Genomic DNA, 18264 nt, shown 5'->3' on the forward strand with positions numbered 1-18264 from the left:
AAGAGACTTCAGTACCAAGAAATGTGCAGAGAAATTTATGCAGAGGTTTACACAGGACATACATGGATAACCTCACAGGTAACCATTCACTTATTCATTCAACAAACATGTATTTGGTGCTTAATCTGAATGTGACAGGAAATGCCATAGGGTTACAATGATGAATAAGACATGGGCCTGAACTTGAGAAACTTGCAAGCTGGAAGGGCAGGGGCCAAAACAGATTAGCAAACAGATGATTAGAATGATCAGATCATTATTTTATGGTGTGAAAGCAATGGCAGAGATATGCACGGGGAAGACACAGGGTCACAGAAGAAGGCCCCTTTGTAAAAGCTAGGTAGCACCAGTTAAGATATCTAAGAGGGGGCTATCCAGACGCAGACCTAAACACTAAGTAGGGAACAGTCAGAAAAGTTTGGGAGTGGGCTAGGGAAGGGAGTAGGAAAAGCCACTCCAGGCCCAGCAACCCCACAGGCAAATGCCCAGACATGTGGTAAGCATGGTGCACAGATAGGCTGGACAACAGATTCAATGTCATTGGAACCTAACAATCCAGGCAGAGAGAGACTGGGGTGATAGGACTGATGGGGTTGGCAGGAACCGGGTCAAAAAAAGCTTGCGAGCCACCCTAGGAAGCTCCAAATTTATGCTGTAAGGGCCACAGGTTTCACTGGTGAGTTTTGGGGCAGGTTACAAAATAACTCCTTTGCGCAGCCACTGTCTCCCTTCCCAACTTCCATCCCACAGTGCCTTAGATTACCAACTGGAACCTTAAACATTTCCTACATTTGGTATTACTGGCCCTAGCAAGTTTAATTGCTAAATTGGTTGAAACTGGAAGAATGGGGAAAGGTTTTGCAATAGCATCACCAGCCTTCTCCCTGGGCTTCAGTTCAAAGGAATCACAGTTCAGGGCCAGAGGAGAGAGGAGCAGACTTAATGCACTTGTAGGCTCTGCTCTCTCCCTCTGCAATCCTCTGGTGCACAAGGGCACAGCAGGGGTTGCTGGGAAACAGAGTCTTTGATGATGTGTTCTCCCTGCTGTGAAGACTAATGACTTCAAAGAGGGCATCCTGCCACGCTAGGGGCTTGCGTGGAAAATCTGACTGCAGTGTAATTAGGAAGAGGCTTGAGCATAGGCTTCTATGTCCAACAACACCCTCCTCTGCCCGCTAGAAAACACAATTTGGGGAAGACAGAGACAAAGATTTTGAAGAGCAGGGTGTGTCTTCAGAATGACTGCTTTGATGCTGATAAAAAGGGGGAAAAAGTTCAAACCAAACCAACCAACCAACCAACCAAAAAACAACAACAACAACAACAACAAAAAACCCAGCCTGGGCAGGAATTGCTGGTCAGTGGTCAAAATGGAGAGATTTTAAATAATGGAAGCAAAACCTCCCTCCTGAAAACCAGCCCCCTGGCAGGTATCATGATGCCTGATGCTGATTCCCATGCGTTAGATAATCTCGCTTTCCAGGATTCTCATTTACCTCTCAGCACCTTACGAGGTAGGTACTATTATTATCATCCCCATTTCACAGGAGGAGAAGTTACATCACAGACAGCTTAAGTAATTTGCCTAACGGAAAGGGGTTAGGACTCAGGGGTTCTGTTGTACAGTCCTAACCAATATGTTCTATGGACTCAGTTCTTCACCTGTTTAAGCTCCTAATGGACTGGACCTCATAGGACTGTTGTGAAGATTGAAGAGGGTGTTTGGCAAAGAGGAATTCTTCAGTGGAAGTGATGTGCTGTGAGTGGTCTCAGGACCTTCCCCCCTTCCTGCCCCCAACATAAGTATCTTCCCTGTGAGTCCATTTCTCGTAATGCTTGAAATCTCACTGGTAGCTCTTCCATTTTTATTGAGCACCTGCCATATGCAAGAAAGTATGTACTTGTGAATGAGACTCAAAATTCTGCCCTGGCTCCAAAGGTCTTAGGGTCTACAAGGGGTCAAGACCAATCTAGGGATAGAAAGAACAAGGCACAATGTGGCAACTGCCACAAGGTGTGAGGCAGCCCAAAGGAGGAAGAGATGGCTTCCAATTGGGGAACTAGGGAAGACTTTATGGAGGAGCAGGGGTTGGGGCAGGGCCTTGGAGAATGGATAGAATTAACTTGGGGGGGTGGGTAATGGAGGGAGTAACTGGAGAGGAAGATGTGTCCAGAGTAGAAGTGGGGAGGGTGTCAAGTAAAAAGTAAGGACGGTCAGGAGGCAAGTAGTTCAGCAAGGCTGGAAACAAATGTGCGGGCCTTGAGTGCCGGGAGGGCCTCATCCTGAGAGGCCACATGGTGGCCATACTTGTCCTTACCCATCACACTGAGAGCTTGGACACAGGGTCAGACTGCTGGGGTCATTCCATCTCCCGCCATTCATTCCTACCATGTGCTCTTAAGCACGTTGGTTGTTGGACCCTTTGTGCCATGGTTTCCTCATCTGCATGATGCGAGGAAGGAATGATCTGAACACTCACAGAGCATTTACAAATAATGCTTTCACATAGAAAGCACTCAGTGAATATTACCCATTATTATTTAAATTAGGTAACAGATATAGTGTGTCAGGATGTGATGATGTAATGAAATACTAGGCGTTGTTCATGCCCTGGTGAAATTTCCATTCTAGTGGTAGGTTATTCTTTTTTTTTAGATTTGATTTATTTATTTGACACACAGAGAGAAAGAGAGCATAAGCAGGAGGAGCTGCAGGCAGAGGGAGGAGGAGAAGCAGGCTTCCCACTGAGTGGGGAGCCCGATGTGGGGCTCGATCCCACATGACCTGAGCTGAAGGCAGGTGTGCAGCCACCCAGGTGCCCCACGGTAGGTTATTCTAAACCCAACTTGCCAAGCTGATATTAAGATCACATCATTTGGTGGCAGTTCAAAAGAACATACATGAGGCCATGTCCAATGCAAAACTCAATGCCATCACTTATTGAGAACTTATATATTTTATTTAACATTTTTGAGTACAACATATTTTATTTATGTCTTCCCCATAAACCTTATAACAACTCTATGAAGTGGATACTATTATTCTTATTTTTACTGATGAAGTTGAGGCTCAAAAAAGTTATGAAGTCAGCCCAAAATACAGTGCTTTTAAATAGAAGAAATGAGATTTGAGCCCAAATCTCAGTCCAACAATATGCTTTTCCCACTGTGCTCTGCTGCTCCCTATACAGATAAAAATGTGAGCAGGTGAACATTAATCCTCTTGGAAGTGAGGGAGCCACAGCCTCCCAGCTTGGATGAAATGGTTTGACCAAGGCTATTAAGTGAAGTCCAGTTAATGATACCCAAGCTTATCCCTGGAAAGAAAAGCCTCTGCGCATAGTCCAGACGACCTTTATCCTAGGCGAAGTAGCTTGGGGAAGATGGATGGCCCCATCCCTCAAACATGAAAACGCCACTCCTGACCTATTGGGTAAATGTTCTGAAATCTTTGCTGACAACAAGGACCTGACTAGGTGTTTTATTCTCCCATGATTGTGCTGGTAGATGAGTAAAGGCAATCCATGCGTAGGGTCCCTGGTGTAGGTTGTGCCATGCCCCCTGCTACAGTAATGGGCCATCTTGACTTAAACACATGGCCGTGGCTCCACACTGGCCAAGCAAAGAGCTAGTCAGTAGCAGATGCCTGCCCCCGAGAGACAGTTACCAGCCAGGGGGCCCTAGGATGTGTCTGAGTGCTTTTTTCCAACCTGGATTGGCATTTACTGTGTTTAGGTCCCCAGTGAGGCCCCTCTAGTGGCTTGTCGCTTTCCCTAGGACTCTACATCATTCTGAAAGAGATGCTTAACTACAGACGACATACTTGTCATTGTTTTAATCCAGGCATCAACTCATGGATCCCCTGCCCCCAGAGTCTCAAGGCTGAACTGCGGCTTCTCTCCGGCTTCTCTCCGGCTTACATTTCATTTAGAGACTCTCTAGCCCTTGAGGAATTGGACACAAGAAAGTTCTCTTCAGGGACCCCAAGAGTCTCTTTTCTTGCCTCTGAGACTCTCAATATTGCTGCAATATTCAAGAGATTCACCTGTAAAATGGGGCCATTAATAGTTTCTACTTTGCAGCGTTGAAATGAGAATTACATGTGTTGGTGTGTAAAAAATACTGAGGAGAGTGGCTGGTGCATCACAAGGGCTATGTAAGTGTCAGTTATTACTATTACAAATATTAATATCAGTACAATTACTACAGCACTTGAAGGGCACAGTGTGGGGAGTGCTATAATACCAGGCCTGCAAAGTACTATGGCTCACCACACTGAAGTTAATTCTACTCCAGGTAGGCAACTGTGTTCCCATGTTTGACCATCCCACAACGGTGAGCACTCACTCCATTTAAAGTCACCCTCTCCTGTAGTTATAAACAAGGGAGTCCCTGCTGTATGTCAGGATGGGAGGAAGTCCATGCTGAGAACTGTGGTCTGGGCAGCCCCATGGGATCCTCCACCTCCAGGGCTAATTAGGCTAGTGAGGCACTAGGGCTTTGAGCAGCTGTCCAAGGTCCTGCACAACTGAACTCTGGGACCCTCCTACATCCAAGGGTCTTAGATCCAAAGGACAACCTTGGCTAGAATGGGCTGTATCTCCTCAAGGAAACGATTCTACTCTTGGTGTGGGAAAGTTAATAAGCTTGGTGGAAAGGAGACTATATGGAGGAAAAAAACTATCCCAATTGTTGAGCTACATCATGGTTTAATAAGTGCCTTGATGTTGGCATCAGACAACAAGAACAAGTTCTGTTCAGGGCTCTGTAACTCTGGTCACCATACAACTGAGCCTCAAATAACAATAGGCACCGTTCTCATTATACATACATATGTATATGTATATGTATATGTGTGTGTGTGTGTATGTGTGTGTCTGTGTATAAAACAGAGCAAGAGCTATAACACTATGATGTGATTTTTGTTAAAAAAGGATTACACTTAAACAAACAAAACAAAAGGTCAAAATGAGTTCCCTCTAGGGAATGGTACTTCAGATGGCTTGGATTTTCTTCTTTTTACTGCTCTATGAGTGTGTGTGCGTGTGTGTGTCCTTTCCCTAGATTTTCTACCAATTATATGCATTCCTTCTAGTAAAAGGAAAAAAATAAAGTAAAAAACAAATGTGTAGTGACAAAATGTTTGCTCTCCAATTTCTGAAATTATATGAACTTAAAATTTCAAAAAGATAATTACAGCATGAATGTTTGACCAAGAATCCAAAATACTTAATCTAGGAAGGATACACCTTAAGGTATTTTTACTAAAACTGTTTTCACAGAAATCATAGGTAGAATAAACACTACTAACTACTCACCTCTTAACCAGTTCGTAGGATTTTTATCCAGATTAGTGGTAGTAAAAAAAAAAAAAAAAGACTGAGTCCAGTATTACATATTCAATAAATGACAGCTATTAATCAGCATTATATGAGGGACTGCTCAAAGTCTTCAGTGACATTGAAGTTGTACAGCATTAAACACTGTGCTGAATGTGAGGGTCACTGCTTGAGGTTCATCCAGCCCTTTGCTACCCAGACTTGCAGAAACGTTTTATTAGAGTTTGACCTGAATGCTAGACCCTGAACCACTTTCTTCTTTCCCCCCAAATCAGGTTAAAATTGAGACATTAAGAATAATTTCCCCATGGCAAAAATTTTTAGAAAAAGAATGTACCGCAGAGATACGTTTAAAGTTTCCTTCCTTATTTTTGCCTCCAAATTTTGTGATTATAAAAGTAATACATGCTTATTAAATTATGAAAGAGAACAAAAATATACAGAATTGAGGGAAGCAGGGGGGAAGCAAAATTTTTGATGCATAGCAAAAGAAATTGGGAGGAAATGTGCCAAAATGGTAATGGTAGTTTTCTCTGAGCATGGGATAATGAGTGGATTTTTTTTCTATTTATTTTAAGGAAAAAAAAAAAAAAAGATAAATAGCCAAGATCTCCAAAGCCAGGGAAAATGACAGTACTCTCAAACCTAGTATTCTTAGACTGAAACCCAAGGAAGCTGAAGGTCCAGCAAGCATTCCTAGTGGAAAATATCCATGCATTCAGTAGAATATATAAATTCAGGACACTATCTGGAAAGCATGGGCAAGACATAAAACATTCATTTCTATAAAATTGAAACAATTTATCTTCCATTCTTGAGCAGATGGGAGGGTAAATTGAGGTTGATTTTTTTTTCACCCTGGTGGTCATGTTGGAGGAAATATGAGTGTTCCCGCCTCCGGCACTGTTTAAAATAAGTCTCTTGGTGCCGTGACTGGACTAGTCAGAGAGAACACTGTGGTAGCTTCACCCTCCTCCAGGGGTAGGCAGTACAGTAGGGGGACTGCAGACGCTTGTCACTCGGGGAAGGGTGGGATGAGGAGGCCCCTCAGTCCCGGGGAGGCGGGGGAGGATGCAGAGAAGCAGGTGGGGACCACAGAACGTCCACCTCTCATCTACAGCTGGTAACTGACTTTCAGACTGTTACATGCTCTTCATATTGCACTCTCTTTGAATTTACCTGACTGATTTAGCTCCAATACTCACCCGTCACTGTCAAGCTTGGCCACCAGCTCTGTGACCTTAAGCAAGTTTCTTCACCTCTCTGGCCCCCAATTTTCCAATCAAAAAAAAAATGCAAGGATCCTTTAGGATGCACTCAGCCACAGTCTACAAACCTGTTCTTATTTTCATTGCAAGGGATGGTGCAGTGGTAAGAAGGTGCCCTCCTGAGGGGTCTAGAGACCCCGCATCCAAATCAGGAAGGGTTCTGAAGTCTGGCTATGCTTCAGAATCATTTGGGGGAACCTACTGTAGGTACAGATTCTGGACCCTCTCCCAGGCCTATGCAATTAAAATTTCCGGAGGTAGAAATCCGAAATCCATATTTTAAATAAGCTCCCCAGATGATTCTTAAGTATCTACTCCATGCACAGGCATCAGGGAGTCCATTACTAACGGCATATTTTGCTCTTGTATCATCTCGAGTAACCAAGAAGGTTACAGTTGCCTCTAAGAGGGGAGCAAAGGGCACCACGTAAAACGACCAGAGTCAGGGTCAGCACAGCTCATTAAGTGCCTCCGTGCAAATTAGAAGAAGGTGCCCATCTGGACAAACACAGCCTTTGTCTCAGCGTTTGCTTGCCTTGGCGAGCACGGGCTAGGTTTCAGCCCTCAGTTGCTCTCCTAGCCAGATGTCTATCTGCAACGTACAAGGTCCCTCACTGTACTCAGCTGACTGACCACACACCTTTTGTGAAAATGGGTCACGTCAACATGTTTTCACTTGAGAAAATCCCTGAGGATGAGGTGCAGAGTTTCCCAAGCCAACTGGGGGACCTGATCCCATTATGCCTGTCTGAGAGGTCCTGGTGGGTGGCGCTCCATGCTCAACCCCTCGGTTCCTGCCTGCTTGTTCGGGGAGGGGTCAGTTCTCTTTCCACAGGACAATATTTCAGCTGGAATCAGGTTACAGCGGGGCTTCTAACGAGAGAGGGAACTAGGAACTTTAGGCTTAATTCTAAGAGCTAAGATGAAGATCTGTCTGACATTGAAATGGGTGGGACAAAGGACAGCCACGTTGCTATCGACTCCTGGGGGTAGAGGAGGAAATGGAAGCAAAGAAACAAGGAGGGGAGAAAAGAAGAATGAGAAATAAGGGGCCAAATAAATACACTGGGAACCCTTGTTAGGAATACGTGAATAAGTTAGGAGTAATTAGAAAGAGCGACATACGCACACACAGAAACAGAGAAGAGGAGAACAAAAAGAGAGCTAATGGGAAGATAATCCCATTTGTGCATGGCAATGACAGGCGCGGGCACAGACCATGCTGACAGGGCTGGAGGGCAGGGGGGAGGGCACCCAGAGATAAAAAGAGCAGTGCCAGGCTGGCCTGCAAATCTTGTCTGAGGGGCTGGGGTAAGGTGACTGGGGCATTGGTGACACAGAAATCAGTGACAAGTGGGTGGGAAAATAAAAGCCAGACAATAAGCTAGAAATGGACAGAGAGAAGTCGGGAAATGTCATATGTCACCCAGGACTGTCTGACTCCAGCTGAGTCACTTCTGAAGAGACTTTGGGCAGGTCAAAGAAGGCCAAACACTGCCCAAGACCCGTACTTGGGATCCGAGATGCACCCCCGCATTGCAGTCACTGCCCACCAGTGGCTGGATATTTGCCCTGTGATTGTTGGAGAGCTGAAAAGAGGGCTTTGCTCAGTTGTAGGTGGCCAGGAGGTGAGGACGGGTTTGGGATTCATTTTGAGTCGTGGCGGGAGTCTGGTCTCTGCTCAATACCCAGAACCCAGAGGCAGGCGCATCCTCTCCACCGGGCTCTGGTCATTGCACTGAGAGTTGTCTCCAGGGAAATGTTACGAACGGCATCATTCAGGCAGGCCCAAATAAAATTACTGCCATCAAGGACGTATTTTGAGCACAACAGAGGGGCTGAGTCCAAGCATGACAGACACCGTTTTCATGCTTGGCTTGAAAAGGAAACGGGATTCTTTGGGGTGGGACATTTGCTCCTTATATGGATTTAGAATCCCCAAGCAGTCACTCTTGGGAGGGGGCAGCAGGGAGAAGTGGTAGAAATAGACGAAGCGAACAGGAAGCACCTGGCACAATGGAAGGGACAGATTAAGGCGGCGTGGGCTGTGTGAGAGCGAAAGAGCGCACATGCGCATGCCCGCGCATGCGCACATGTGTCCTTATCTGGGGCTACCGTGGTAAACGTGTTGTTTCCTGAGTAGGCAGTGAAAGAAGGTTCTGATTCCTGACAACAGCTTCTAAAGCCGTAGAGAAACACCTGTTCATTTCCCACAGCCAACTCTTCCCGTCTCATGAATTATCACTTGATCACAACTCTTCACCGAAACTTAGGGATAGGTGAGAGTCCGTCAGTGGGAAATCTCCTTGGTGTTGCCCTCTGTACCTGAGATGCCAGAATGAGAAATCAGACTACTATTTAGAGGGAATCTTCAAATGCATGAATTTATGTAATGTGGTGTTCTGAACAACGTAGCTAGAAGCCCTTGGGACACACTTTTAATTTAACAACAAAAAACTTCTGATAGCCTTTCTTAATCTCCAAAGTGGTTAAATAAATTTGTTTTTTTCTCCTCTAATATGTTCATGTAAATCAATCTCTCTTGCCTCCTCCACCCCATTTACTGGTTTCATTTCTTGTTAGAATTTTCAATTTGTACTTGTTGTCGAACAAATACTAGATATATACTCTAATAGTCCCTGTCTGTGTAAAGCCACAGGATAGGAGGCTGAGGAGCTTCTAGTGAATTCATGGCAGGTTAGACAGAAGACCTGGTAAAGCCCCATGCTGGGGTAGGGCCCTTTTATATCCTAGGTCCTCTGTGGGACAACTGTGTCACCAGGGATGCTGTGGCAGGAAATGATTGATTTTGTTGCCAACCTCGAAGACCAAAAATATAATCTCAAACATTCATGTTCTTTTAATAACTCATTAGAAATCTGTCACCCATGACTTTGTTTAAATCTTTTTGAAGCTATTTTTTACTTTTAGTGAATAGGAGCTTCTTGAGTAATAAGTTCAATAATTTTACAACTGGTGACCTGATCCTGTCACCTGGGTGCACTACACTGACTGGCTTCACCTCCCGGATCCACTCACACTTTTCTCAACATGGGCATTTTTGGCAGAACCAGAGTCACCAAAAAAATGGTTGCAACCCCCTTGACTCACATGCCTTACACATATGGTCCCCAATTCTGTCATTCTTTGCTGTTTGGTCTAGAAAACTTTCATCTACAGAATAATTTTTAGGACTATGTTTTACTTACAGAATCCAGATAAATATAAATTTAGAGGTTTTCAGTGGGTTTGTTTTGTTTTTTGCTTTCTTTTTAGGGTTATTTTATTTAATTTTTTAAAAAGATTTTATTTATTTATTTGAGAGAGAGAAAGATCACAAGGGGGGCGCAGAGGGAGAAGCAGACTCCCCACTGAGCAGGGAACCCAATGCGGGACTTGATCCCAGGACCCTGGGATCATGACCTGAGCTGAAGGCAGATGCTTAACCGACTATACCACCCAGACGCCCTATTTTATTTTGAAGGGCCCAGAATGATAATGTATAGAGGAACTATCCCACCAAATATACAGACACCTTGGGACTTCTCCCTCCTGCTAACAATTTTAGGGGCATCTACATGGAAGTTTAGTGTCCAAAGCCTTAGAAAGCAAGAACTCCTCAAAAGCTAGTCTTTACCCACTTTATCAGCCTCTTCTCCTGTCTCTATAAACTGCACTCTTAAGCTACACTGGGCTACTTATTTGCTAGTCCCGGAGAAGTCATGCTTCTTATGTCTCCAGGCCTTGGCATATGCTGTTCCCTTTGCTTAGACTTACCTTTGTCAGCCGTTAAATAGAACAGTTCAAAATCTAACTTCTCCACAACGTCCCGTTCTAGGTTCTTAGACATCACCTAAGTCACCCCTTAAACTGTAATCGCATAGACCTTTGCTCACACCTTTCTTTTAATAGATTTTAGAATTCATTGTCATTTTTTTGTTATGTGCCCATTATCTATCGAGACTATTAGTTCTTCCAGAGCAGAGACCACATCTTATAATTAGCAATCTAGCTTACCCTGGTACAACAGGTAATCAAGCTGAGTATTTACTGAAAACATGAATGAGTGAGAGCATAAATGATGGTGTGCTGGTACGAATAAACCAGCTCACTCACACACATATGCACACACCACGCATGCTACACCATGTACACATATGCAGCACGCACATGTGCACAAAGTGCATGCGCTTGCACACGGGTCTCGGTAAACTGGAGCGCCAGGCAGAGGCTGGGTAAAGTTGCAGGTGTAATTTTTTGTATTAATGTCCTTAATCAATTTTCTTCCTTGTCTGAAAGTCATGAATGCTTATTGCTACTTTTCTCCTCATACATTAACCTAGATTTTTCACAAGGGAATTCATTTTAAATATCACTGGCCTGGGATTTGCTTGTTCTACTTCAAAAGAATATTCAGCTATTTTTATGTATGCAATACAAGGATATTAGGTGAAAAATATAAATACCCACACATGCTGCTTACCTTCACCCTCTGGAACATTAAATATTCAGGAAAATCAGGCCTGCCATCGATTTTTCCATAATACCCCAATCCGTATCATTAGTTGGCAATCTGTCAGGCTGGTTTCAATTCAAGTGACAGACTTCACGTTCAAATCAATTTCGATTAATTTTGTAAGAATCATTTAGAGAAACGTGGCATCAGACCCCTGATTTAAATCAAGATGTATGGCATCCTCCACTTTTCATTTATCTTGTCATTTTATGAGGAAAATGCCGTCTTTTGTCTGGCATTTTTTTATATACATATAAACCCATGCTGCTTATCACTCCTGGTTCCATTATCCCCAAGATAGTCACTTTTTTCCCCTCCTAACAGTTGCTCCATTATTTTATTAGTGTCCAAAACGAGACCTCGCAGACAGTGATGATCAGAGAATAATGGAAATTAGAGATGGAAATGACAGATTAGGTCTCCTTGTCTGTTTCCTGGGGCTAATGTTCCTGTCAGTCTGCAACTCGGTGCTTTAGCCTGTCTTATTTTAAATGACACCAACGTGGGGCCTCCACCAAGTCCCTGGAGGCTCTTGTCTACATCCTAAGACTGCCTCTACAACGCAGCCAGAGGGGATGACGAACGCTTGTGCAATTACCAAGTGAAGCCAGGCCCATCCTCGCATGATCTGTCTGCAACGCGAGGGATGTGGAGGCTTGAGTGATTAGCCACCAAATCCAATCACTGCAGAGGGCCAGCCTGGATCATTCAGGGCAAAAAGCGAAATGATATTTTGTCGTTGTTTTCTTCAGCAGCAAGTTTGCAGGCTAAGAGATAGAGAGCTGGTTATCCATCACCCTTTACAACATTTTATTCAGTAAGAATCAGAGCCAACCGAGATGCTTGGCCATCACGTAGGCTAAAATCCTGGCTCCTCATCCGCAATGCAAACGTTTCAGGGGTCAGAGAGTGAGGGGACTAAGGTGACTCTAAACAGCGAATGGCCCTCTGTATTCATACCCCACCTGACATCTATTAGCTAAGTCCTCGGCCCTCCCCACCCATCTTTCAACAACACACAACCTCATGTGTATTTATACCCTCTACGAACACCTTCCTCCAAATCCAGGGGACGGCCTCTCTGATACGATCTCAAGTTCAACAGAAACAGAGCAATCCTTCACTTTCACCAACAGAAGAATTTCATGGCATTTTGACTTCCTCAAGTTTTCTGACCTGTAACTCAGATTTCCTTCCCCTAACTTCATTCTCTCTTGTCCTTATTCCTCAACCTCAACCAGTTCCAGAACATTTGCCCTCTTCTAACGTCAATGGGAATCTATCATGCCTTGACTTTGTCATCAGCTGGCCAGTTCTCTGAGTTGAGTCCTTCTATCCTTCATCATAAATCACTCCCTTGGGCTCTTCAATCATTTATATTGCTCTTCTCCAAACTCTCACCCATTTGTCTCCATATTTATTGCTTTGAGAGTCCAGAACTACACTCCCTATTCTAGGCTCGGTCTCATCAGGATCCTACAGAGGCGGCTGATCATTGACCTCGGGGATAGGAGTCCTCCATGGCAATGTATGAAATGATGGTGGTGCCTTTTTTCCACCTTGTCAGGCTGCAAACACATTTCCAAGCTGCACAAAAGCAATCACTCTCAGATGGCTTGTGCCTTGATTTCTTTCTAGTTTCCCTGTTCCATCGACTGCTATTGTTAGTGTTTATTGATCCCTTTCTCTTCCCACCCTGCTCCACGAGTGAGCCAATGCAGAAAGCAGGCTCTCAACACCCAAAACAGAGTAGAAAGTTGCCTCTAAAAAGTGAAGGAAGACACACAGTGCTGATGGCGGTTCAGCAATGTGAATGATCTTCATGCCACTGAATCGTACACTTCAAAATGATTAAAATGGTCAATTTTACGGGATGTAGATTTTATCAATTTTTTAAATGTAAAAAATAAAAGAAAAAAACAAGACAAGGTTGGGAACTCTTCTCCCAGTCATGTGTGCTTGGGGGAAAGCAAAGGTCTCAGAGAGAAAGGGTGACTGGGGATCTGGCAGAAGTACCCTTACGTCACCCACACGTCATCCTGGCTGACAGTGATGGGGAAAACACGTTTCTCCTCATGTCCGTCTCTCAAAGCTCCTCCAGCTCTGGGAGAGCCACACGGGAGTCTGTGTGGCTTTGTGCATCTCCAACAAAATCATCAGCTAAGTTCTGCCTGTGGAATCCTGGTGGCTGGCAGTGGAATGAAAAAGAAGACAGGGACAGCTTGATTTTCAGATCCCAGCTGGAAGCTGTGGGGCTGCGAGTCAGAGGCATCATCTCTGAACTCGTAAATGGAGAAAAAGATGACACGGACGTCACTGGAATGGTATAAATATGGAAATGCACGGTGACATTTTTACCCATTCGCGATTCAGAATATAACTACCCTTTAGCTCCGTTCCCCTGCACGCTATGGCTCCAAAGAAGGGTGACATCAGGGAACTGGCTCACTTGCCATCCCCTGCACTTACCCCTGGTTTGTGCCCCATTCATTCCGAATGCAAAGGTGCTTGTGTACTGGATCCTTCATGTAACCTTCGTAGCAGAGGCATTCCCCTTAGAACCAGGGTAGGAAGAAGAAACATGAAGCAATTGATTAACATGTCTGTTTGAGAAAATGAATATGAAATGATCAGATTAAACTCCGACTCTAATAGTGGTGTGGATGAAACAATAAATCCCATCATGTCACACATCCCCGTCTCTACCACCCACATGAATGAACACACCCTCAGTCTCTCCATTTTCTACTACGTGCTGATTTTCACTAGTGGAGGAACCCAACATTTACAAAGAACCTACTCTATGTGCTCTGTAAAAACAAAGACCGAGAACTCTTTGAGCAGAAGGACTTTTTCATCCTGATTTGCTCAGTGCCTAGTCTCTTGCCAGGCACATATTAGGTGATCAATGAGTATTTAAAGAGCACCTAAGTGACTTAGTGCATCAAAAATTTCTAAGAAACTTGAAAAGTAGGTGTTATTAGCTGTGCTATGCCAATAGGGGAAACTGAGGCTCAGAAAAATGAAGGGATCTGGAGACAGCTTAAGGGCAGTCAACATTTGAATCTATGACTCTCTGGCTCTGGAACTTTATTCTCACCATGCCGTGCTGTTAGCCCACGGAACAACTCCATGGTTAGAGGAGGCCACTTATACCTGTTATGGTTTTATGGGAACTCTGGGTCTTTGTTTTCAAATGAAAATGGCTAATGATTTTGGAGCTGTTAAACAGAAGAACCATCCACAATTCTCTATTTGTTTTGGATATTACTATGCTTCATTGCCACTAGTTACTCCATTAATATACCAAGGGGTTCACAACCCCTCTGGAATTGTATGCGAAACCGTGTATGTGTGTATGTGCATCCTCCCATGGCAGGGTTCCATAAGTTTATTCTGATTTACGAGCAAACTCGAGACCCCCAAAGATGAAGAATCATTGCCCGACTTAGCACTGATCTTGAAAAAAATTGCTCCTGTTCCCTTATATTAATAATTCGTTATGTAATGTTATGTATCCCTAAACTGCTGAGACCAGTCCCACTTCAGCATGAGTGTTAACTCTTTCACTGGCTGGTTAATTCGTAGGTGGTAAAAGAACAGGGTGTGACTTCCTATAATTGGTAAATAACAAAAGTGGCTTACCCTAAGGAGACAAGGGGCATACAGTTTCTTCATCCTTCTAGCAAGAGACACTTAAAAAAGGATACACATAGAATAATAGCTTTGAGTGCTATTTTCTCTTTTCAAAGACAAAAACCAATAAAAATGAAGCAAAGGGGCCCCACAGGTATGAGGGAAGGGGTTGGATAGGTTCTAAAGCAATGAGTTTTTTGTTAAGATCTAAGCTTAACCATTCCTTTCAAGATGGACCTGTAAGCTACTCCCCATCAGGGCCCCACTACCAGATAAAGCTCATTTTCTTCCCCCCACACTTGCTTAGCTCAAGGTGCTGAGGAGTGAAGTGAAAATGAGCAACTTCTTAGTTTGTGGGGGCTCTACTCAGAGTATGAGGTCAGTACTCTCTTTCCTGTATGGGACACTCAGGCTTCACATGAGTTAGATTCACAATAGGCTCAAATTCACGGGCTTCAGGGGTGATGAGCTATATCTAGGAATGGTCAGGGAGGTAGGGGTGGAACATAGGAAAACAAAGCTTGAAATTAGGAAGATGATAATAAAGCTTTCAGATGAAGGATGTTTCTCTGGGAAAAGGAAAGATAAAGAAGGCAAGTACCAGAGGGTCATAAAAGAAGAAAATCACCAGGGAGCCGGGCCTCTTATCTTACCAATCTCAAGGAAAGCAGGGGTTCAAGACTATAAAGCTACACAAGGGCAGGAACAAGGTTCGTTTTCCTGCATGAGTAGCGATTTTGTACAGTGTGTAATGGAAAATTAATTAATTAACTTAAAAATTTTACCCTGCATTTATAGATAACACCACTACCACCATTCTCAAGATAGAGAGATCAAAGGCAATTAATGGGTCTAGGGCACAGACGTGCTTCTCCCTTCAGAAGATCATCTCCCGACTGTCCTTGTGTGACATTAAAAACCAGGAAGTAACCTCAAGAGGTTGTTGGACCCATCACTCCGAGTCTCAGAAGGGTCTTGACTCGAGGCCTCGCCCTAGCAATAAGGACTGACAAAAAAGGGAGTCCTCCCACGTCTGATATCTAGTTACCACAAAACATGTAAAAATAAATGCACCAACAACTCAGAGTTCAAGCAGAGCCCGATTTACCTAATGATGGCAATATGTACCACTTGTAGAGCGCATTTACCTTTCTCAAATTGCCTTCAAAGTCATTATCTCCTTATGATGTTTCATCACTCATGACTATGTGGGGACACCGCCGACAAGAGAGAAAGCTTTCCTCCGTATAATGTCATGTGCAGCCCAAAGTCAGAGCAACAGAGACATTTTCAAACATATCGGGCTCGAGTTTGAGGAGATCCAAAATCTGCGTCTCAAATGATCCTCATTTCCGGAACCCACCAAACGTCCCCCTTCTGCCTTCCTCCTCAAAACCAGTTTGGCCATCTACACTGAGAGGAGTTCAGACTTGATGAGGAAAGTTGCTATGGCAACCAAATGCTAAATCTTGACTTTAAGAGGGGTTTCGTGCAAGCACGAGCTCCGACTGTTAGCTGTGAATTTTAAAGACCCCACAAGGGTGTTGGATGCCCTCCTAAGCTAGAAGTGTTACAGTCTCTGCATCTGCTGTGACAGATGGCGGGGAACACATGACGTGCCGACTCGGCGGCGGTGTTCGCAGGAATCCAATGGAGGGACATGTCACGGCCACGGAGAAGTGCCCGGCTGGGAGGGAGTGTACCCTGCAGGAGGCACGCACGGGCGACCGCCCTACAAGGAGGGCCAGGAAATGGCGACCCTGGATTTGTGCTTGGTACCCTGAGGTTGGATGCCGTGACGTGGTTTGTATGGCGCCTGTGCCTTCCCTCATTTCCCATTCTACAGGTCAAGGACTGAGGGGCAAAGCTCATCAAAGGATTAACACAAGACCTTGGAGCTAGGGCTCCTCAGACACGACTGGGCTGGACTTGACTGCGCCAAAAGCCCCGAGTCACCTATCCTTCAGGTCGCCGTTGGCTTTTATTAAATGGAACTGGGTGATGTACTCCCTCTGAAAAGGGAAATCTCTGGAAGACATCTGGACTTGGGTAATGTCTAACTGCCTGGCCTCGTCCGCTGTGGAGATATCAGGCAAGAGGCAGGCCCAGAGTCAAATAGCCCCGCATGACTCTGGGTGGGCAGACAGAGGGGAATATGCCAAAGTACGTCCCAAAGGAAGGTGCTTTCACTGAGCCACAAAAGGGAGTCTGGAAAGAGTGGGCAATCCACGTGGCAGGAACAAAATGGGAGCTGTGCTACCATGCCAGATTGGGTTCGAGAGAGAGAGAGAGAGAGGCAGTGGTTCAGACCAAGGAAAGGAGAGGAGGACTAGATTGAGTCTGGAAAACTGGTCCAATGCCCCTCGCCAAATTTTACATATTTCTCTGTGGTTAGAACTGGCCTCTAGAGAGATCTGGGGTAGAAGGAATGCCTGGGGATGGCAATCTTGGATGGCAATTAAAATTTGATTTAGCTTGGGAGCCTGTGCTCCTTGCAGACCCATAAAAGCTACATATCTTGAAAAGGGGAGTTAGGGTCTGTGGCCAGGGCTGGCGGGAGCTATGAAATCAAGTAGGTGTGTGAAGTCTCTGCAGCTGCCCAACAGGCAGAACAAAGCCAGGGAATGGAGGGGTAAGAAATGCTGCTGAAACCAGTTAGTCTGTGTTTCCATCAAAAGCCAAGCAAGCGAGCAAACAGACAACTGTGAGAAAAACCCTTGGAAGGTACAGGAAAAGTCAACTTCTGGCTGCCTCCAGCTAGGGCACTAAGCCATCCAACCTCAGCGGTGGCCTGCCTGGGCCGGAGACACACCTAGGGTCACAAACCTGGGAGGATCTGGGGAAGAATGTCAGTGTGCGGTTGGCCAAGAGCTTCCAGGCACTGGGCTCACAGTTCTAGGTAACTTACATCCCTCCCAAACAGTGTGTTGCTAGAATGTAGAACGGAGGCTGTAAGGGAAAACAGATCAGCAAGCTTCCTCCAGTTTCAGTGCTTCTGTAGACTCCTGACACATTTTTGGAAGGTCTATGTGGCCTCTATAAATGGGGCTGGGGAGCTACAAAGAGGAGCATAATGACGCTTGTCCTTTCTCTGCCCTTTTCCTCCTCCTGTTTCTACAGGTGCCATGACAATGATCACAAAGTTAGTGGTTGAAACAACACTAATTTATTATCTTACAGTTCTGTAGGTCAGAAGTCTGACGGTAAGTCTCACGGGGCTAAACACAAAGGGGTCCGGAGGGCTATGTTCCTTTTCGGAGCCTCGAGAGGAGGATCTGTTTCCTTGCCTTTTCCAGCTTCTGGAGGCTGCCCCCATTTCCTTACATCGTGCCCCCTTCCTCCAGCTTCAAAGCTGGCAGTGGCTGGTGGAGTCCTTCTAGTATCTCGTGTGGTAGGGTCTGGCCTCCTCTTCTGCCTCCCTCTTCCACTTTTAAGTACCCTTGTGATTGCACTGGGCCTGCCTAGTTGATCCAAGATACTCTCCTCATTTTATCTATTTTTTTTA

The 18264-nt window shown here is 44.9% G+C and overlaps 1 protein-coding gene across 3 annotated transcripts in view; it reads right to left on the reverse strand.

The window, feature by feature from the left end:
- ASTN1 (astrotactin 1) overlaps positions 1-18264 on the reverse strand; it is a 293665-nt gene that overhangs the window by 127264 nt on the left and 148137 nt on the right. For all 3 annotated transcript variants that reach the window (XM_032393411.1, XM_032393409.1, XM_032393410.1), the window contains exon 8: positions 13593-13677. In XM_032393411.1, the coding sequence (XP_032249302.1) occupies positions 13593-13677 (85 nt within the window). The remainder of the gene's footprint in view (positions 1-13592; positions 13678-18264) is intronic.

Source organism: Phoca vitulina, unplaced genomic scaffold (genome assembly GCF_004348235.1).
Source record: "Phoca vitulina isolate PV1807 unplaced genomic scaffold, GSC_HSeal_1.0 scaffold73, whole genome shotgun sequence".
Lineage (NCBI taxonomy): Eukaryota > Metazoa > Chordata > Mammalia > Carnivora > Phocidae > Phoca > Phoca vitulina.